Source organism: Ranitomeya imitator, chromosome 3 (genome assembly GCF_032444005.1).
Source record: "Ranitomeya imitator isolate aRanImi1 chromosome 3, aRanImi1.pri, whole genome shotgun sequence".
NCBI lineage: Eukaryota > Metazoa > Chordata > Amphibia > Anura > Dendrobatidae > Ranitomeya > Ranitomeya imitator.
Genome location: NC_091284.1, coordinates 640,276,867 through 640,300,172, shown reverse-complemented (window position 1 = coordinate 640,300,172; position 23,306 = coordinate 640,276,867). Strand labels below are relative to the sequence as shown.

The following is a 23,306-nucleotide window of genomic DNA, read 5'->3' as shown; positions in this document are numbered from 1 at the left end:
GCAGAACTTTTTCTTCTTTTCTAACCAGCAGAAAAAAATAAGTCGGACCCTTCAGCAATCAATGCGACCCCTCGGCTTCTGTTTAAAAAAACGGATTTAGATCATCGCTTATTCCATTGCTCCGTTCCTAAAAGAGTCCAGCGACTAATAGGTCAGAGATAGGTTGCATCCTATAATACCGGCCCTGGCCTCTGATTATTATTATTATTATTATACATTTTTATAGCGCCATTTATTCCATGGCGCTTTACATGTGAATACGGGGCAAATATAGACAAATACATTAAACATGAGCAGATAACAAGGCACACGAGTACATAAGGAGGGAGGACCCTGCCCGCGGGGGCTCACAGTCTGCAGGGGGTGGGTGAGGATACACTAGGAGAGGGAAGAGCTGGCTGTGCGGCTGTTCAGTAGGTTGAGGATCACTGCATCAGCCATATACGAGTATACACTCTGCGGACACATCATAGAGCCCACCCTGGCCCTGACCACTCCGAGCTGCCCCCTAACTGATGATCTGGGGCTAAGGCTATGTGCACACGTTCAGGATTTCTCGCAGAAAATTCCTGAGAAAAACCGGACATTTTCTGCAAGAAATCCGCAAGAAAACCGCATGCGTTTTTGCCGTGGTTTTGACGCGTTTTTGCTGCTTTTTTTTCCGGACACTTCCCAATGCATTTTGTAGTCGGATATCCGCAAAAAAACCCGCAAAATTAATGAACATGCTGCGGTTTTTACCGCGATGCGTTTTTTTCGCGGAAAAAACACATCATGTGCACAAAACACGCGGAATTCATTCTAAATGATGAGACGCTTATTGTATGCGGGTTTATAGCGTTTTTATTGGGAAAACCGCGAAAAAAACCGCAACGTGTGCACACAGCCTAATACTCCTCCAAACTTCCCTCCTTCAGGAATCCTAATGCTGACTTCCATAGCCCTGAAATAAGTGTCACTGGTCTGGAAAGGAAAGGAAATGACATGCAGCAGTGTACAAGCTGCAGCCTCCTCACAGCGTTACTGCCTGCGCCCTAACTGGTCTAATCGATGCCACACAGCGCTGCCACGCCACACACGCCCTTTATACCGTCCCTTCCTCTGCTATTGGTGGACGGGCCGTGAGGGGCGGGTCAAGGTGGCGGGCGCTGATTGGCTGGCAAGAGAACAGTGTCAATGTTTAAGCAGCGGCGTGATGTGAATAGAGTCAGTCAGTAAAGAGGCGTTCGGAGCGGAGCGGGGATGTGACGCGCTGCGGGAGCGGAGGGGTTACAGCCACAACTGTTGCACTGTCCACTGCTGCGATGGATTGCTGGGCTTTGTGCTGCTGCAGGACTGACTGGAGGAAGCATCTGTGCTGCCAGCTGCAATGAGGAAGCCCGGGGCTGCCGTCATCCCTGCTGCTGCTGCTGACCGCTGGGCTGGAGAGGGAGAAGGCATGAGCTGGGCACTTTGGAAGTGACTCGGAGCTGCCCATGGTGCTGCCAGTGTGAGGAGAGGTGAGTGCAGCCCCCCATCACTAGGCACACAGACCCCTCTCTGTGGATCTGACTCATGCAGTCATAAACATCTGCATTCTGCATGTGTCACTCATGTGGAAAGGGCCAACAATGAAGTGTAAATGTGCAATCTGTGCCCGCTTCTAATTGCTCCAAATAAAATCAGAATATCAATGCACCCACCTTCTATGATTGATCTACGTGCATCTCACTTCAAGCGCCGGTGATTAGAGGCTTTCTACCCAAACCATGCCCCGTCAGTATGCATTTATTGGATATATATAATATTATATATTATCGTCCCTCTGCTCCCATAGACTTCTTCCTTCCCCGCTTTCCATTTGTGCATCCGGCCATGCTTTGCCTGTTGATTTGATCCACTGTAGGGAACGAGAGCTGGAAATGAACTGAATCCCACCGCTTGTAAGCCAATGCAGTGACACGATTTCTTGGAAACCCGCTCCTGTGCGGAGAATGGCGTGAATAGGTGATTGTGATCCGGCCAGCCTCGGTGCCAATATTGTGGTTTTTCTATATCAGAGATGCACTAATTGCCGGAGAGATACGCTGCGCTCTAGACTGAACCTGCAGATGTCTGCTCACAGCAGAGTTTATGTTCAGGATCCAGCTTTTTTTCCCATTGTTAGTCTAGGACTACAATACAATTCCAAACAAATCATGTTTATCGCGGGCGAGATGTGCATTATTGCATCTCTAATAGAGATTTGATTTGTCTTGTAATGATAACTGCAGGATAATGTTAAGCAGATAGACATATATTACTACGACGCTGTCTTTTCATTGGGCTGTGGGGATCTGATATTTAAATTGTCCTTTCCAATTAATAATTTCCAAGAGACAAATAGCTTAGGCGGGATGGTGAAGAATTGTCTTTTCCAGCAGAAAACCAATCACCGATTTAACCCCGCCAGCCTCCTCCGCCATGGTCCATTTGCTGCTTATCTAACTGCAGGTGTTTTTTAAATCAACAGGTTCAAAGAACTGAGAAGAGGAGAGTGAAGCAGAGAAGACCCTTCACATACATATTTGGGGATGTACCTTTCAGTTTTATTGTTATTCTTTTTGTGGGCTCCTGCCCTGACTTTAAAAAATTTAAATTTTTCCGTCCCGGAGGAGGCAATTGCTGGAACTGTAGTGGGCAACCTAAGCAACGATGTAAAGCTGGGCATTTCGGAGAGGGGGAAGAAATCGAGCTTCAGAGTTTTGGAGAATTCTGCACCGAACTTGATTGATGTAGAACACGACAGTGGGCTGGTGTTGACCAAACAGAGGATTGATCGGGAGACTTTGTGCCGGAGAAGTTTAAAATGCCAAGTGTCCTTGGAGGTCTTTGCAAACGATAAAGAAATATACATGATCAAAGTGGATATCACAGACATTAATGACAATTCACCATTTTTCCCATCTGAGCAGATTGATATTGATATTTCAGAAAATGCCTTCCCTGGGACAAGATTTCCTCTCACCAGTGCCCATGATCCAGATTCTGGAGACTATGGCTTAAAGACATATGTCATCAACCACAATGGATTGTTTTCCTTAGATGTAAAATCCAGAGGGGATGGAACAAAGTTTCCTGAGCTGGTCATAGAAAAACCATTGGACAGAGAGGAACAAAGCCATCATAATTTAATTCTGACCGCTTTGGATGGTGGCAATCCTCCTAGATCTGCCACGGTGCAAATAAATGTCAAAGTCATCGATTCCAATGATAACAGTCCGGTTTTTGAGGCACCTTCGTATTTGGTGGAGATCCCAGAAAACTCACCACTGGGAAGAGTTGTAATTGATCTCAATGCTACAGATGCAGATGAAGGCTCCAATGGAGATGTTGTATACTCGTTCAGTGGTTTTGCACCAGACAGAGTCCGGGAACTTTTCTCTATTGATCCCAATACAGGTGTTATTCAAGTAAAGGGCAATCTTGACTATGAGGAGAATAACATTATAGAAATTGATGTGCAAGCACGTGACCAAGGCCCGAACCCAATACCGGCCCATTGTAAAGTTACAGTGAAAGTGATTGATAAGAATGACAATGCTCCTTCTACTACCTTTGTGTCAGTCCGGCAGGGAGCTATCAGCGAGGCAGCACCTCCTGGCACTGTCATCGCTTTAGTGAGGGTGACTGATAAGGACTCTGGCAAAAATGGCCAGTTACAGTGTCGGGTTCTGGGCAATGTGCCTTTCAAGCTGGAAGAAAATTATGACAATTTGTACATGGTTGTAACAGACAGACCACTGGATCGGGAGACACAGGATGAATATAATGTCACTATTATTGCCAGGGATAATGGGAATCCTCCATTAAACTCAACTAAATCTTTTACGGTTAAGATCTTAGATGAAAACGACAACGCCCCCACTTTTAACAAAGGGTTGCATGTGTTGCAGGTGTCTGAGAACAATATTCCAGGGGAATATTTAGGATCTGTGGTAGCACATGACCCAGATCTTGGACATAATGGCACAGTGTCCTATTCAATATTGCCGTCCTATGTCGGAGATGTATCGATTTACACTTTCGTGTCAGTTAATCCCACCAATGGCGCAGTTTATGCCCTTCGATCTTTTAATTATGAGCAAACAAAATACTTTGAATTCAAGCTCCTTGCAAAAGATTCAGGCTCCCCTCATCTAGAGAGCAATGTTACCGTGAGGGTGACCGTACTGGACGTCAATGACAATGCACCGGTTATCTCCCTTCCAATTCTACAAAATGACACTGCAGAAATTCATGTTCCTAGAAACGTAGGCGTGGGGTATGTCGTGAGCACAGTCCGAGCCATGGACAATGATTTTGGAGAAAGTGGGCGACTGACATATGAAATTGCTTATGGCAATGAAGAGCACCTGTTTGAGATTGATCCTGTGACTGGAGAGATCAAAACCCTGAATCCATATTGGGAAGAAGTGTCGCCAATCGTAGAGCTTGTGATCAAAGTGACCGACAATGGAAAGCCAGCACTTTCAGCTGTTGCAAAACTCCTCATTAAATCCTCTTCTGGATCTCTACCAGAAGGAGAACCTAGGGTGAATGGGAAACAACACCAGTGGGATATGTCCTTGCCACTTATCGTTACACTAAGCACAATTTCGATAATACTGTTGGCTGCCATGATCACCATTGCCATCAAATGTAAAAGAGAAAATAAGGAAATCAGAACTTATAACTGCAGGATTGCAGAGTATAGTCATCCCCAACTGGGGAAGAGTAAAAAGAAGAAAATAAATAAGAATGACATTATGTTGGTTCAGAGTGAAGTCGAGGAAAGAAATGCCATGAATGTCATGAACGTTGTCAGCAGCCCCTCACTTGCCACTTCACCAATGTATTTTGATTACCAGACCAGGCTCCCTTTAAGTTCTCCTCGTTCAGAAGTGATGTACCTCAAACCTACATCGAATAATCTGACTGTTCCTCAAGGCCATGTTGGCTGCCACAACAGTTTTACTGGACCAGTGAGCAACACGACTGAGACTACATCTAATCGGATGTCCATAATCCAGGTATGGCCACCACCCTTGCACACAAGTAAATGGCATCAGTTGTCACCACATTCACTTGTATGCTTTTTGCATTGCTGTTATTCTGCAGTATTTTCATATTTTAGCAATGAATATTTATAAAAGCTCTTACTGGTATTTACTGATTGGACCATGATATTTACTGGTAATTCACAAATGGCAAATAGGAATATAATCATATTGCCAGTTCTATTGGCTCTCCGATCTGTTTAGCTAATTAAATGCTTTTGTGGACATAGACAATAGTAAATTACTAGCAAAAAAAAAACCTACTGTGCTGTTTTGATGTATACTTTTATATGACTACTGTTTTGCTCTATAGAGAAGATACTAATAGATGATGTCTATCTGCATTGGTTTGGGTAAGAAAATAATGGAAATGGTTGCCCCCTATTTTGCAGTCATGCAGCCTTGACTGAGCAGAACCTTGTAGTCTCTGGTCTCTTGCCGCCTCTCCTTCCCTCTGCTTTGCAATATTACGCATACACATCTTTATATAATGTCTTTCCGCATTAACCGTGAATATCACTAACCTCTGGACAGGTTAAAAAGGCAGCTGATTGCATGGAAATGGCTTGCTAGAGTCGACCATGGAAGCAATGCTATTTGTATGCAGAGTTTATGTTTGTTACTGCAGTTGGTGGGTGTACGGAGAGCAAGCAAAGCTGGGGTGTGCTGGATTTCTACAGGACAGAGCACAATACCAAGGCACATATGTAAGAATTTAATGTTAGGATTACGATGGCAACATTTGCAATTTAGCTAATGCATTGCCAAAAATGTTATATGTGCTGGTTTTGTGATAGTACATCTGTGACTGTGCGTTCTTCCATTCATGCACTCCGAGAAACAGACCTATTCTTTGTGTAGTGTGGTAACGGGTGTAACAGGTGGATTTTACCAACTAGAATCCAAACTCTATCTATCTATAGGTAGATCTATCACCTATCTATCTATCTGTCTATCCAGTATCTATCTATAGATCTATCTATCACCTATCTATCTATCCAGTATCTATCTATCTATAGATCTATCTATCTATGTATGTATCTATCTATCTATCTCTCTATAACCTATCTATCTATCCCATATCTATCTGTCTATCCAATATATATCTTTAAATCGATCTATCACCTATCTATCTATGTATCTGTCTATAGATCTGTCACCTATTTATCTATCTATCACCTATCTATCTATGTATCTATCATCTATCTATAGATCTACAGTATCTATCACCTATCTATCTCCTATCTGTCTATCTACAGATCTATCTATCTATCTGTCTATCTATCTGTCTATCCAATATATATCTATAAATCAATCTATCACCTATCTATCTATGTATCTGTCTATAGATCTATCACCTATCTATCTATAGATCTACAGTATCTATCACCTATCTATCTCCTATCTGTCTATCTACAGATCTATCTATCACCTATCTACAGTATCTATCTATCCATCTATCCATCTATCCATCCTCTCTGCATGCTATTTGTGCCTGCTGTAAGTGCAGCTACCGTAGTAAATCTTCTTGGATGACTACAGTAGTTCCCCTAAGTCTCCAGGCAGCACAGCAGCACCTTTTGCATGTCTAAAGGAGAAATGAGTGATCACATACTGTGCCCATGACTGCGCGTAGAGGACCTGAAAAATGTTTAAAAACCTTTTAGCCACTAATAGTTTGCGTTGCTGATGGTGAAGGCATTGGTTCTTCATTAGGCACCTACTCTCTTATTAATTTAATCCATGGTATTGAACCGGTGACTTATTGGTAGTATTGATCCTAATCCAAGGCGCTACGACTGTAATGGTGATTCATTCCTTTGGTGACGTGGATCCTCATACTGTATGTGTAAACATTGTAGTTCGGGGTATTCATCTATTCCGCCTCACATCCTCTTCACATCCTGCAGGAATAGATACAGAGCTGCTAGTGAATGCACGTAGCTGTTACTGCCTAACCCAGTGTTACTAAAGCCCGGTGACAGAGGAAAGCCATGACATTATCTCTGTTTGTTATATCCTTCCTTTTTTTATACGGTTTAGATATATTTTTTAAATCACAGTCATTATTTGCAGGAGTAGTCACAGATGTGTTTTTAGTGTCCTTTCTAAGATGAGAATTATCAAACATACATGATTATAGACTACTACCATACATGCAAATAGACATCCATCCATACATACATACTGTACCTGTATATAAACATATTGCCATACATGTACTTAGACATACTGCCATATAATTCATATCCATACTGCCATGGACTATAGCCCCCACAATGGATCTGCCCCATCCACCTCCCCTATGCCATGGACTATAACCCCCACAATGGATCTGCCCCATCCACCTTCCCTACAGCTCCTACCCAACATCCCCACAGTCCCTATCCCTATTGCCTTTATACACTTGCTTTGGCAAAACTGAAGTGTATTTGGTCCTGCCAATAAAGCTTCTTTGAATCTTGAATCTACTGCCATACATGCGTACAGATACACTAACATACATGCGTATAGACATATATATGCATATAGATATACTGCCATAGATGCGTCATATACATATGTATAGACATACATACAGTACATGCATATAGACATATGTACATGCATATAGACTTACAGACATGCATATAAACATACTGCCATATATGCATATAGACATATATACAGTACATGCATATAGACATAGTGCCATAAATGTACGCAGACATACTGCCATATAATTCATATCCATACTGCCATACATGTATATATCCATACTGCCATGCATGCCTATAGACATATATACATGCATATAGACATAGTGCCATACATGTATATACAGTAGGTATACTGCAATAGATGCATCACATACATGTATATAGACATATATACAATACATGTGTATAGACATACATACAGTACATGTGTATAGACATGTATACATGCATATAGACATACTGCCATACATGTAGATATATTGCAATAGATGCATCGCATACATGCATATAGACATACATACAGTACATGCTTATCTTACAGACATGCATATAGACATACATACAGTACATGCTTATCTTACAGACATGCATATAGACATACATACAGTACATGCTTATCTTACAGACATGCATATAGACATACATACAGTATATGCTTATCTTACAGACATGCGTATAGACATACATACAGTACATGCTTATCTTACATACATGCGTATAGACATACATACAGTACATGCTTATCTTACAGACATGCATATAGACATACATACAGTACATGCTTATCTTACAGACATGCATATAGACATACATACAGTAAATGCTTATCTTACAGACATGCATATAGACATACATACAGTACATGCTTATCTTACAGACATGCGTATAGACATACATACAGTACATGCTTATCTTACATACATGCGTATAGACATACATACAGTACATGCTTATCTTACAGACATGCATATAGACATACATACAGTAAATGCTTATCTTACAGACATGCATATAGACATACATACAGTACATGCTTATCTTACAGACATGCGTATAGACATACATACAGTACATGCTTATCTTACATACATGCGTATAGACATACATACAGTACATGCTTATCTTACATACATGCGTATAGACATACATACAGTACATGCTTATCTTACAGACATGCGTATAGACATACATACAGTACATGCTTATCTTACAGACATGCATATAGACATACATACAGTACATGCTTATCTTACAGACATGCATATAGACATACATACAGTACATGCTTATCTTACAGACATGCGTATAGACATACATACAGTACATGCTTATCTTACAGACATGCGTATAGACATACATACAGTACATGCTTATCTTACAGACATGCGTATAGACATACATACAGTACATGCTTATCTTACATACATGCGTATAGACATACATACAGTACATGCTTATCTTACAGACATGCATATAGACGTACATATAGTGTACAGTAGTCATCAGCTCATTGTCAACAGGTTTTGAGCGAGTTCTTTAAAAAGCAGTAAAGAACACTGTACCAGACCCTCCATCTAATTCCACTAATTGTGGAGGTTACATTTATGGCTCTATAGATTGAGAACAATGTTTTTTTCAATGAATTTTGCCTTTGATGCTATGTAACTTCAAGATTGACCCAGTTGGGTCCGTAGCCTTTCTCCTTGGGTAACGGCAATATCTCTGTAGGTAACAACTACTCGTAATCTGCTGAACTCTACCAAATAATGTAACAGAAAATAATTCTAGAACAGAAATGAGTGACAATGACAGACTAGCCGGCATGGTCTGTGCCCAGGATTGACCTGGATTCTAACACATGGCTATCAACATGTCCTCTGTCACCAGAATCCAGAGAGGACACTAGGCAGGTATTGTCCAAGTTAAAACTGCAACCTCCAAAATATAATGTAGCTTCTGATTTTGCATAATGTTATTTAAAGAGTCCAGGGGCTTTTTATGGGCTGGGTAGCCACAATATCCATTACTTACTGAATGCTCATAGAAGTGATTATGGTTCTTGAGTGTGTACCTGCGTAATGCTTCTGAATATGTGCAGTAAAGCTGGCAGCTGATTGGATGAAACCACGCTCCTGTCATGATCCGTCTGTCTGCCTTGCTGGACACAATACAGACAAATGGAAGCATTCACTCTGCAAATAGGATACTTCATATAGTAAAGATGTGCATCTCATAATAAAAAATTCAGGGTTATATATTTATGTATCAAGGGTTATATTTAGGCTCGGTCCACATATATATATATACTCCTGGATTGCAAAAAAACAAAAGGGCGAGACAGTGTGGAGACACGAGTGTCAGTGGATGCTCTCATCTGCTGGCCTGGCTGTCTTTAGAAAGACTGCATGGACCAGGGCTCATCCCACTGAATGCCCACACTCCTTTCCACGGGCAGAATACTACTCAGACAACACAGTGTGAGGATAAAACAGTGTGTCAATACTTTATTGAAACACCAACAGAAAATATCATATAGTACAGTCCCAACAAGTACATAATATGGTGCAAATTACAGAGTATCACCCTTTTGCTGGATCACCGTGAATTAGAATATCTGCAACTTAGGGGCTTCCAGGGCCGACCTCCCCACCAGTGTCACACCACTGTAAAATGGACCCCACAGAAAGGAGGTAACAACAAGCTTAGGAAGCTTACAGTCCATTGAGGCATGTGGCCAGGGGAATGATGTCCCAACCTGGCTTCTATAAATGTCCCCATGGGACTAGGTGACCTGATTGTACCAACCTGGCTTCTCCAAATGTCTCCACGGTTTCAGTGATGGTTAGTGGATCAGATCTGTATTTCTCCAGTTGGAGTCTTGGTCCTGTGGCTGCTGTTCTATAGAGGTTTTTTTTTTGCAGAAAGATATACTCACATCTGTCCTCCAGGCCATCATCCACAGGTCAGGGGGAAGGTGGGATGAGGTCAACTCTCAATGGTCAAGTATTCAAACAATTTGCATAGTTTGTCATTCACTGTTTGCAGGTCAGCAAGCTACATAGACTAATACAATGGTTAATCAACATATTAGCAAATATCAATTGTTCAATTACCCTACTTCACTGTCTTCCAAGGATAGCCGCACAATTAGTTGCAACAAATATCAATTCAAGAGTCAACGTTTAGGCTCATATGAACAATGATTTACGGCTCTTGACCTACCAGAAAATATGTCTGGCCTAATCAAGAACAAATGCTGCGTCATCACCGCTGCAGCAAAATCAATTCAAGAGTCAATGTTCAGGCTCATTTGAACAATGGCCTATGTCTCTTGACCCACTGAATAATTAAACATAAATGCAGTGTTGTCACATATAGTAAAACAAAAAAAAAAATAATCTTTTGACTCTGTAAGGTTTACATCATAATGTGTTGTTTTTTTTTTTTTTTTTTGGAAGTACAGAAAAAATAGGTGGCCACACTTTGTTTCATCTCTCCACCCCCAAACATTTATAAAAACTTTTATTTTCTTTACACTTTTATTAATGGGGGATGTTTTGTAACATAAAGCAGAACTTTTTATTATGTCTAAAACATACACTTTTCAATGAATTTGTTGGGGGGAGATGAGGGAAGGTTCTCTCCACACACCCTATGTTCCTCCTCCTAGAAGTGGCTCTGAAATCCATCAAGTGGGCCTGTCTGTCTGAACCTAACAATACCTAAGACTAAAGGATACCTTCCTTTTAATTAATAACAGTCATGGATGAATGTGTTCCATACATTACAATGTCCAAATTTGGGCAGTTGTAAGCTGAGAAATGGCATAGGTTTATGTGAGTTTTTGAGTGAGTATATATAATGCATCCACAATATTTCTGTAGATATACAAATGTGAAGCTAGCTTTAATTATTTTACGATCTGTTGTCAAATGTTACTAAAAGCACCATATGCAATAGTCTGTTGCCCGAACCTCCCATTATTGACGAGCTTAGTCGACAGTCTAATGTGTATGGAGGCCCCCAACGTGTAGATGTTAGTGGAGTTAGGGATCAGGTATTGTCTGATTTTGGGCTACTGATCGTTTTGTTCTTGGTGAGATAAGCCACTACAAGAGACCTGTCAGCGGTTCTTTCATACAAAACATGAGTCCGCCTGAATGAGGGCTCCTGTGTAAGGGAGAGTCGGGCGATATAGCTGTCGGTTGAATGATCTGCCAAACCATCATTCAGCCAACAGCTATCTACAGTGTATGGGCGGCTTTAGTTAAAGGGGTATTTCTATCTCCAAAATCCTATCCCAATATGTAGAAGGTGTAATAATAATAGTAGCAAACACCTTCATTTAGAAATGTAGTATTGTTCTTCTGATTCAGTATGTCGCTTACTCCATGTGTAGTGGCTTAGGTGTTCATGGTCACGACCACTCATAGTGACAATAATTGGTTGTAACCATGGATGTCTAAGCAACTACAATGCCCTCCACATGGGGTAGGCAACATGGGGAATCAGAAGAACTACAGAACATTGTTAATTGGTGGAATTTGCTAATATTATTGGATTCACAGTTGTAGATTTTATGATTTTCCACTTGTAAAATCTCCAGTGTTTAACAGCAGTTTTTATCTTCTCTCCTCTCCCCCCCCGAAAAAAAAAGTGCATAAAAGCATGACTAAGGCTACTTTCACACTAGCGTCGGCCCGTCGCAGTGCGTCGGGCCGGCGTATTGACGCATCCTGTGACAACGCAGCACAACGGGGGCAGCGGATGCATTATTACAGCGCATCCGCTGCCCCATTGTGAGTTGCGGGGAGGAGGAGGGTGGAGTTCTGGCCGCGCATGCGCGGTCAGAAATGGCAGACACGACGCACAAAAAACGTTACATGTAACGTTTTTTTGTTCCGACGGTCCGCCACAACACGACGCAACCGTCACACGACGGTTGCGACGTGTGGCAATGCGTCGCTAATGTTAGTGTATGAGGAGAAAACGCATCCTGCAGCCAACTTTGCAGGATGCGTTTTTTCACCAAAACGACGCATTGCGACGTGCGTCGTGCGACACTAGTGTGAAAGTAGCCTAAGTGTGATAAATGTGAGTAGACTTTATTTTCAGAAATGCTGCAGTTTTTAGTTTTGCAATCTGCATACAATCCAAATACACACCAAGTGAACCTTCACTTGAGCCAATACCAGCTCACTACTTTGCAATACAACTCCTATTTTAAAACAAAAAAAAACTAAAAACCTTTTCTTATGGCATTCACTTGGGCTGTCCGTGTAAATCTATAGACTTTAAGAAACTGTAAAGTTTGTATTTTTAAGTATTTTCTTTATATATAAAGTAAATAAAACCATGCACCTGCTATGGAGTTAAATTCTCTCCCATGGATATAATTATTACTATTAAAACTTATTATTAATTGCTCACTTGTACATGTGTCAGAGATAATGCACTCAATGTACAGTTTATATTACTTGTGTTTTTAATGTTTTTCACCCACACTATTGTGAGTGACTTTCATTGCCTAATCATGGGTTTCTACATGACTTACATGCGCACATTACATAACTTACATGCACACATTACATGACTTCCATGCGCACATTACATGACTTCCATGCGCATATTACATAACTTACATGTACACATTACATGACTTACATGCACACATTACATAACTTACATGCGCACATTACATGACTTCCATGCGCACATTACATAACTTACATGCGCACATTACATAACTTACATGTACACATTACATGACTTACATGCACACATTACATGACTTACATGCTCACATTACATGACTTCCATGCGCATATTACATAACTTACATGCTCACATTACATGACTTACACGTACACATTACATAACTTACATGCGCACATTACATAACTTACATGCGCACATTACATGACTTCCATGCGCACATTACATAACTTACATGCGCACATTACATAACTTACATGTACACATTACATGACTTACATGCACACATTACATAACTTACATGCGCACATTACATGACTTCCATGCGCACATTACATAACTTACATGCGCACATTACATAACTTACATGCTCACATTACATGACTTACACGTACACATTACATAACTTGCATGCGCACATTACAGAACTTACATGCGCACATTACAGAACTTACATGCTCACATTACATAACTTACACGCGCATATTACATGACTTACATGCGCACATTACATGACTTCCATGCGCATATTACATAACTTACATGCTCACATTACATGACTTACACGTACACATTACATAACTTACATGCGCAAATTACATAACTTACATGCGCACATTACATGACTTACATGCGCACATTATATAACATACATGCTCACATTACATGACTTACACGCACACATTACATAACTTACATGCGCACATTACATAACTTACATGCTCACATTACATGACTTACACGCACACATTACATGACTTGCATGCGCACATTATATAACATACATGCGCATATTACATACGGTAACTTACATGCGCACATTACATGACTTACATGCGCATATTACATAACTTACATGCGCACATTACATAACTTACATGCGCACATTACATGACTTACATGCGCACATTACATGACTTACATGCGCACATTACAGGACTTACATGCGCACATTACATGACTTACATGCGCACATTACATAACTTACACGCGCATATTACATGACTTACACGCACACATTACCTAACTTACATGCGCACATTACATAACTTACATGCGCACATTACATAACTTACATGCGCACATTACATAACTTACATGCACACATTACATGACTTACATGCACACATTACATAACTTACATGCACATATTACATAACTTGCATGCGCACATTATATAACATACATGCGCATATTACATAACTTACATGCGCACATTACATAACTTACATGTACACATTACATGACTTACATGCACACATTACATAACTTACATGCGCACATTATATAACATACATGCGCATATTACATAACTTACATGCACACATTACATAACTTGCATGCGCACATTATATAACTTGCATGCGCATATTACATAACTTGCATGCGCACATTAATATTTGTGTAACAGACACTTGTCAAGGATGTAAAAATTAGAATATATAGTATCATTTCTTTCTGCCCCTGCAAGCTGCAGATCTGCCAACCCTAGGAGATAAATTAACCCTGTCATAGCAGTAATTATATAGCAGTAAGAGCACTGGGGGCTGCTGTATTCAGATCGTGGGATTTCTCTCACCAGTAGAAGTTGTGAACTATGCAGCATAGGTTATTATCAATTATCACACCTTCTGTATGTGTGTGTGGGCAATGGCGTCTCTCTGTCTGGACTGAAATACCTGCTAATGATCCTGATTGTTTTATTACCATCATTAAGGGAAATGTGTGGTCGTTTTATAAAATATAAGATATGTTCTTAGATATCTGGGGAGCTAAAATACGATGAGATCTTCTTACATTTTCCTCCAGTCTGGATACCATAAGTAGTTCCGCGGTTTGTCTGCTTGGTAAAGGGTCCTGTCGCTAGTTACAAAGCGAATGATATGGAACCTTTTCCTAGGCCGAGGATCTGACTATGCTCCTACCCTTCAGCCGCCAGTAGTGCTCTTCAGCCACTTGTTTTACAAAACAAGAAGAATGCAGTTTCGAGCAATCTCTGCGTCAATAATGGTGGTTAGAATGAGAGTCAGATTTGGTCATGGCACATTAAGCTTTAAGAGAGAAATTAATTGCTTGCTCTTCTAACCCCCGAATCCTAAACCTCTTGCATGGAGGACAGCTCTCAGGACAATCCCATATGGAATTTACTGTCAGATGGGCCTCGTAGAGTAGATCTCTGCGCTGCGTCGTAGCCCTCCTCAGCTTGCGAAAGGTTAAACAGTTAATGCACCTTGGAATTGAAATTGATCTAACCCTGCTAAGGGCACATATGCAATTGGTTTTCATGAAAAGACAGATTAAGATTTAAAAAGTATCTAAAGCCAAAGGGAAAAATCTAAAAATAATTAATTCCGTGCATCCGTTCTTCAATTAACTGCAAATGATAAATGAAGAAATATAATTATCTATCATCATAATATGTTTATCATCTATGCATCTGTCTAATATCTATATACTATCTACCCATACATCTACAGATATAGACATCTATATTGAAATATTATTTGTGCTTTACTTTATAAATACCTTTTTGCCTATATTGTCGTGTTAAATAGCTTGCAGCATTAATTTTCAACTGGTAGAACTAATCGTACGTTTTATCGTGGTCTGTCACGTCCCGGCGCCGAAAAATACTTCCCCTGAATGCTTTGAAGGTACTAAATATATGAGCTGAAATGTACCAGACACTACATGCTTGTGAAAACCCAATACCTTATGGCAATATACCAAGTATATCAGTGTTTGGCCGACTGATGAAATATTAAGCAGTGCAGTGAATAGCCAGTAGGTGGCAGTAATAAGCTGATCTTTTATTCTTAGGCTTTCTTAAAAAAAAAATGGAAAAAAAAAAAAAACCGAGAGGTAGAGAGAGAAGGAGAGAGACAAGAAATTAAGTCAGTCAAAGAGAAGAACTGAGAGTGAAGGTTGGCGTATGGCAAATGGAGGATCAGAGGATTTAAGATGCCTCTAAACTGTTGAATTTTACCAACTTCCGATACGTTGCTCGCGTTTTGGTGTTTTCCGATCCAACGCTTTTAATGTACCGTAGCGCCGGGTCTTCTGAATGCTGTGAATGAGCGATTGAAGTCCCAGCACGAGCTGCTGCAGATTGCCGAAATAGCAGCGTTTGGTCTAGGACTTAGGAAAAAAAAAAATAGCAGATGGAGAAACAAATCAACACGCATCTCTTGCCTTTGGATTGAATTCTCTGTGCTTTTCCTGCTTACCAGATCAGCGGCATTTCCATGCGTAGCAGCTGAAGAGAATAATTAATACTCGGGACTGGTTGGATAACTGGCTTTTGTGTATTCTCGGCATCTCTCCTGCAAGGACGCTGGAGTAAGTAGAACCATTTCGAGCCTCTTTAACCTCTAATATCTCCGTCTATTCTCGTGAACCTTTCCCAATACGCTTTGTAGAGCGAGATATGGAGACACCTGACTCGCAGCTGAGATGTTTACAACTCTGAGCTCCTTCTAACGAAGGCACAATCCCCAAGATTTCACGCAGTGCTGTGGTGATTTGGTGCCTGGTGACTCCACATACTGACTTACCTCTCGGGCATCTATTGTTGGTTTTTTTTTTGTGTGTTTTTTTTTTTTTTCCGCCAATGAAATATTATTCCCAAGGTCTTTAACGTTCTTCATCCAGAACAAGCAGTAGTCACTGCGGATCTTGCTTTAATGTGGAGTCCATTGGGGATTTGCAGCTATTGATTGCTTATGTTCATCACTTACATTAATATCGCAGAAGATTACCCATTTTTTTTTTTTTGCGCTCTAGTATTTCCTATTTTACCATAATGAACTTTGTGTCGAAGCTAACGGAGAGAGATGAGATAGATGCGGTGAACATAAAACCGAAATAGGACGCATTAGAGGAACGCTAGCTATGAATGCTGGAATTGTTCTCCTTACAACTGTGATATTTCTTCCCTGTGCGGCTTTATAATCGGGGCATCCAGCCATGGTTTGCCTGTTGATTTGTTCCAGCCTGCAGAATAAAAAAAAAAATGGAATTTAACTGAATGCAATTGTCAGCTGTAAGCTGATGTGGCTACTGGCCTTGCAGAACAAAAAAAAAAAAAGCCCAAGTGTGAAATGACTGCAAGCAAGCTGTGCTTGTAATACTTTGCAATTGATGATCAACTTTGATGGGTCCTTGCATTTTGGATTTTTTCCAGATAGTCTTGCAAATCCCAATGTTTAATATTCATGATTTTTTTTTTTGATTGCAAATAGAGATAATGTGAAGCAAAATACAAATTGACAGTTTTTTAAAAGGACATCTGGCAGGAAAGCGACATTACATTGAAAGCACAGACGCTGTTTGAGAAATAGCGTTTTATTTAATTGCCATTTTTGGATGCTCGGAAGCTACTTTTCAATCCTCTTAAATTCTGAATGCTGTTTGCAAGGTGTTTGTGTCCAACGCTTATGCTATCAGAGGAACAGTTCTTCTCTCTTGCCTCCTCACGGTGCATCAGAAATGAATGTGTAGATTGCAGTCTGTCTAATCTTCTTTAGCAGAGATAGTTATCGGCAGCTCAAAACCTTCCAAGATAGGAAAACTTGATTTTCTAGGAAATTGAAATCAATCTCATAAGACTGTCATATCTGCCCTCATGTGTCAGCTCGCTGGGAGCTTATCGTCTGGATTAGTTTTTAATTCAACTGCGACTGGGCTGACAAAACAATTAGTAAACTGATAAACAGACACTCATTGGGATGTACCGCTTTGTAGGTTTTTACTTTTTCTATTGGGTTTCTGTTGAGGCTTTGAAAACGTTAAATTACTCCATTTCAGAAGAAGGGGGGTCAAGAAATGCCATCGGCAATATTAATGATGCACAACTGGAATTACCAGAGAGAGGTAAAAAACCTAATTTCCGAGTGTTGGAGAACTCCGCTCCGCACCTACTGGATGTTGATCCGAATAGTGGGCTGTTGTATACTAAGCAACGCATTGACCGAGAGACTCTGTGCAAAAACAGCCCTAAATGTGTTCTCTCACTAGAGGTATTTGCTAATGACAAAGATGTATGTATGATCAAGGTGGAGATCCTTGATATTAATGATAACTCACCTAAGTTTGCATCAGACCAGATCGACATTGATATTTCAGAAAATGCTTCTCCAGGAACTAGATTTCCGTTGACTACTGCTCAAGATCCTGATCTGGGCAATAATGGCTTGAAGACGTATAGGATGAGAGGTGATAATGGTTTATTTTCTTTGGATATAAAATCCAGGGGTGATGGTACAAAAGTTCCAGAGTTAGTTATTCAGAAAGCACTGGACAGAGAAGAACAGTCACATCATACCCTCATTTTAACTGCTTTTGATGGAGGCATCCCTCCGAGATCAGCCAATCTGCAAATCAACATTAAAGTTATTGATGCCAATGACAATAGCCCTGTCTTTGAAGCAAAATCTTACACCGTTGAAATAGCTGAAAACTCACCTATAGGCAAAATGATTATCGATCTCAATGCTACAGATGCTGATGAGGGCACCAATGCTGATGTGATCTATTCATTCAGTGGTTATGCATCTGATCAGGTGTGGGAGTTATTTTCCATTGATTCCAAAACTGGTATCATACAAGTCAAGGGTAACATAGATTATGAAGAAATCCAGATGCTTGAAATAGATGTTCAGGCAGAAGATGAAGGCCCCAATCCAATACCTGTGCATTGTAAAGTGACTGTTCTAGTTACTGATGTAAATGACAATTTCCCATCAATTAGCTTTGTGTCAGTCAGACAGGGAGCAATTAGTGAGGCCTCACCTCCTGGTACAGTCATTGCTCTAGTTCGAGTTACAGACAAAGACTCAGGAAAAAATGGACAATTCCAGTGTTGGGTCTTGGGCAACGTGCCATTCAAGCTTGAAGATAATTACGACAATTTCTTTACAGTGGTAACAAGTAGACCTCTAGACCGAGAAATACAAGATGAATACAACATAACTATCATCGCTAGAGATAATGGCAACCCTTCTCTTGATTCCACCAATTCATTCTCTGTGAAAATATTGGATGAAAACGACAACCCTCCATCTTTTTCTAAAAGTATGTATGCACTACAAGTATCTGCAAACAATATCCCAGGAGAATACCTTGGTTCAGTTCTAGCACAAGATCCAGATTTAGGACAAAATGGCACCGTATCTTATTCTATCTTCCCATCATACATCGACAGTGTTTCCATCTATACATATGTCTCCATCAACCCTCGAAATGGTGCTATCTATGCCTTGAGAACTTTCTATTATGAGTTGACCAAATATTTTGAGTTTAAAGTAATCGCAAAAGATTTAGGGTCTCCACATTTAGAAAGTAATGCCACTGTGAGAGTGTCTGTACTGGATGTGAACAACAACGCTCCAGTCATTGTTTTGCCAAGCTTACAGAATGATACTGCAGAGATCTACGTGCCCAGGAACGTAGGCATGGGATACATCATAAGCACCGTAAGAGCCATGGACATTGATTTTGGAGAAAGTGGTAGGGTCACTTATGAAATCATTCAAGAAAGTAAAGACCACCTCTTTGAAATAGATTCAGTAACTGGAGAGATCAGGCTGCTCAATCCACATTGGGAGGATATCGCCCCAGTAGTAGAACTGATAATCAAGGTCACTGATAATGGAAAACCTTCACTCTCAACTGTAGCGAAACTCATCATTAAGGCAAATTCAGACTGTTTAGGCTGCTATGAAGAGGAGGATAATGTTATAGGAGAACAGAGGGACTGGGACATCTATTTGCCCGTATTGGTTGCTCTCAGTGCAATTTCCATAATTCTCTTTGCTGCAATGGTCACAATAGTTGTTAAGTGTAAGAAAGAGAATAAAGAAGTTGGTCCATATAATGGCAGAGCTGCATACACTTCACAACCAAAGCTAGGAAAAATGAAAAACAAGAAAATCAACAAAAACGATATTATGTTGGTGCAGAGTGAAATAGAAGAAAAAAATGCCATGAATGTTGTCAGCTGTCCTCTACTAGTTACATCTCCCATGTACTTTGATAGTCAGTCCCGACTTCCTCTCAGTTCTTCTCATTCAGGAGTGATGTATCTTACTCCTACTTCCAATAACCAGACTGAGTCTCAAGGGAATGTAGAATGTCACAGCCACAACAATGATACAGGACAAATTCGACCATCAGTGGAGAACACATCTACCTGGATACCATTAACGAAGGTAGGAGCAGTGCCATGTAATTTAATATGGGTTTTAATACTATTTAATATACAGTAAAAGTCTTAAACCTAGAACATTTCTCTGTTCTTTTTATAAGGCCACATTCACAAGTTCAGTATTTGCTCAGGATTTTAAATCCGTATTTGTAAGCCAAAGCAGGAGTGGGTGAAAAATGCAGTTGTGGTGACATGTTCCTTGTATACTTTCCCGCTCCTGATTTTGGCTTGCAAATACTGATGTAAAATACTGAACGTCTGAACGTGACCTAATTCTGTCACTGTTGTGACATATAAGGCCCCGTTCACGATTTCTGTTTCTTTTGAAGTCACTATTCTTTCTTTTTTTTTTTTTTTTGGCTAGTGGTATTTACTGATTTTTTTTTTTCTTATAATTTGTGCCAAAATTATCAAAATGGTGGATGCAATTCATTAATGTGGCACAAAAAGTCTCTTTATCTTTTGTGTTTTAACTTGTTTTGCGACATTTTGGCCCAAAAGGTTTCGTTCTCTGCTAAAATGTTTCAAACTTGTACCAAAGTTTAAGGTGCGCAAAAAATCACAGGAACTGGTCGACTGGAGTGCATTTGTGCCAAACTTTGCAACATCTTAAAAAGTCAAACAAGGGTAGAAATAAAAAAAAATCATTTATAATAGACTTTTAAAAAAGGCGCAATTTAAAAGATGTACAAAACGCAAATGAAAATGGCTGAAAAACATCAATGAATCGGACTCCATAGTATTTTTCGCTATGGTTTCTAATGGTGAATTTTACCGTGAAGGTGAATTCATATACTGCATAAATTTACGCTACAGGAAAATCGGCCACAAAATCAGTGTTTCAGCAGAACTTTATGCAGATTTAAATGGGTATTCTCATCACTAAGATTCTATTCCAATATGTACTAGCTGTAATAATATTAGCAAATACCTCCAATTAGTATTGTTGTATAATTCTACTGATTATCTATTTCACTTACGCTATGTACAGGGCATTGCAGTATCTTAGGTATCCATGGTTATGACCACTAACAACTATCTAACTGTCACTATGAGTGGTCTTAACCATGGATACCTAAGCTACTGCAATGCCCTAAATATGAAAATTGGAATTACTATACTAAACTTCTAATTAGAGGTATTTGCTAATAATATTATTATTACACCTACTACATATTGGGATAGGATTTTTTAGATGGGAATACCCCTTTAACTAAGACTGCCCATACACTGTAGATAGCTGTTGGCTGATTGATGGTTTGGCAGATCATACAACTGGACTGGCCCACAGGAGAAGAGGAGAATCCTCTGGTAGGCCTCTGTGAAGGACTGCTAATAAGCAGTGTTATTAAACTTGATTCACAATTTGCAGAAAAAAAATGTATAATCTAGTCATTCATTAAACAAGCTAGCCAAAATATTATTATACAGAAGCAAAAATAAATTTTTGTACTATGGTCAGGTTATTTTGGCAGGTGGCTGAACAGTGGGCCCCAAGTATCAATGTTACTGATGGGCCTTTGCAAACCCAGTCAAATGCTGGTTACGAATACTCATACTGTATATATTGACAGTTATTTTTTACTGCTTGTAATCTTGGATACTTAAGGTCCTGGAATGCCCTGCATATGGGGTAAGTGACCTCGCAAAGCAGGGAAACTATACTACATTTCTAATTGGAGATATTTGCAATTATTATTATTACATCTACATATTGGGATATGATCTTGGAGATGGGAATACCCCTTTAAATACTGATTTAATGTTACAGATTTTTGGAGTGCTAAGGGAAAAATCTGTAATAATTTTCATGTAAGGCAGCATCAAAATTGCATTATTTTTTTTTTGCAGATATGTCTGGTGTAAAATGAAGTTGCACAAGAATCTCCTCTTTTGCATATACGCTTATGAATAGCAACAATTTCCTTGACAACTCATTATATACAATATATTGAAGACCTCCTTGATGTATTTGATCTAGTTAGAGCCAATATAACATTTATGTTGCTTTTTGGGTATGCCTTGGAGCCGATCTGTAGAAATGTGGCATATTGACGGTCAATAAAAATGAAAAACTCAGCTAACCATGTAGAATAAATATTGCGGGGCAGGAGACAGAAGAATGTAGCAATGCATTGGGAAGCAGTGGCTGGAAGGCATTTGGAAACTAATACATTCAAATGATTTGAAAGTGTGCAATGAAACAAGGCAAATGCATTTCCTTCCTTCGTGCATTAGCACAGCTGGCATGTCAGTCATCACAAGAGTTATACGTTGATTTCTAAAGCATCTCGACCATAACTGAACACGCCAAGAGGGCTGCAGCATGTGACAAGCGTATTTGTGCTGTATGTTATAGGGGCATTATGGGTCAGCAAACAAGGATTATCATTCAGGAGTAAAAAGTTAATGCTGGAGAGCTGCAGCATTGCTTTTCTATTTAATAAGAATAATGCTGAGTCTTCTGTGTATGCCTTATGTATACCCATTTTTAAAGCAGACTACATTTCCTGTTATGCCTCATCATATTTCTCTTGCCCTATCTAATGGCCGGAGATTAGTCACATAACTGGTGTCACTGTATACAGCAGTGTTGGTGTATCTTCAGTGGTGCTCCTATAGCCTGCCACATCTTTAGTCTGCCGTGTCTTTAGTCTGCCGTGTCCTTAGCCTGCCGTGTCCTTAGCCTGCCGTGTCCTTAGCCTGCCGTGTCCTTAGCCTGCCGTGTCCTTAGCCTGTTGCGTCTTTAACCTGTTGCGTCTTTAGACTGTCGTGTCTTTAGTAGTCTGTCGCGTCTTTAGCCTGTCCCGTCTTTAGCCTGCCGCGTCTTTAGCTTGCCGCGTCCTTAGC

At 40.1% G+C, this 23,306-nt stretch overlaps 1 protein-coding gene across 4 annotated transcripts in view; it reads left to right on the top strand.

The window, feature by feature from the left end:
• The first annotated feature begins 1,203 nt into the window (after positions 1 to 1,203).
• The window catches only part of PCDH17 (protocadherin 17), a 281,345-nt gene continuing 259,242 nt past the window's right edge, over positions 1,204 to 23,306 (top strand). Inside the window, exons 1-2 of one of the 4 annotated variants that reach the window (XM_069758179.1) lie at positions 1,204 to 1,499; positions 2,492 to 5,030. In XM_069758179.1, coding sequence (XP_069614280.1) covers positions 2,553 to 5,030 — 2,478 coding nt within the window. In that variant the 5' untranslated portion in view covers positions 1,204 to 1,499; positions 2,492 to 2,552. Of the gene's footprint in view, positions 1,500 to 2,491; positions 5,031 to 16,109; positions 20,461 to 23,306 lie in introns of those variants that run through there. The other 3 variants (XM_069758181.1, XM_069758177.1, XM_069758180.1) reach the window with 3 other exon arrangements.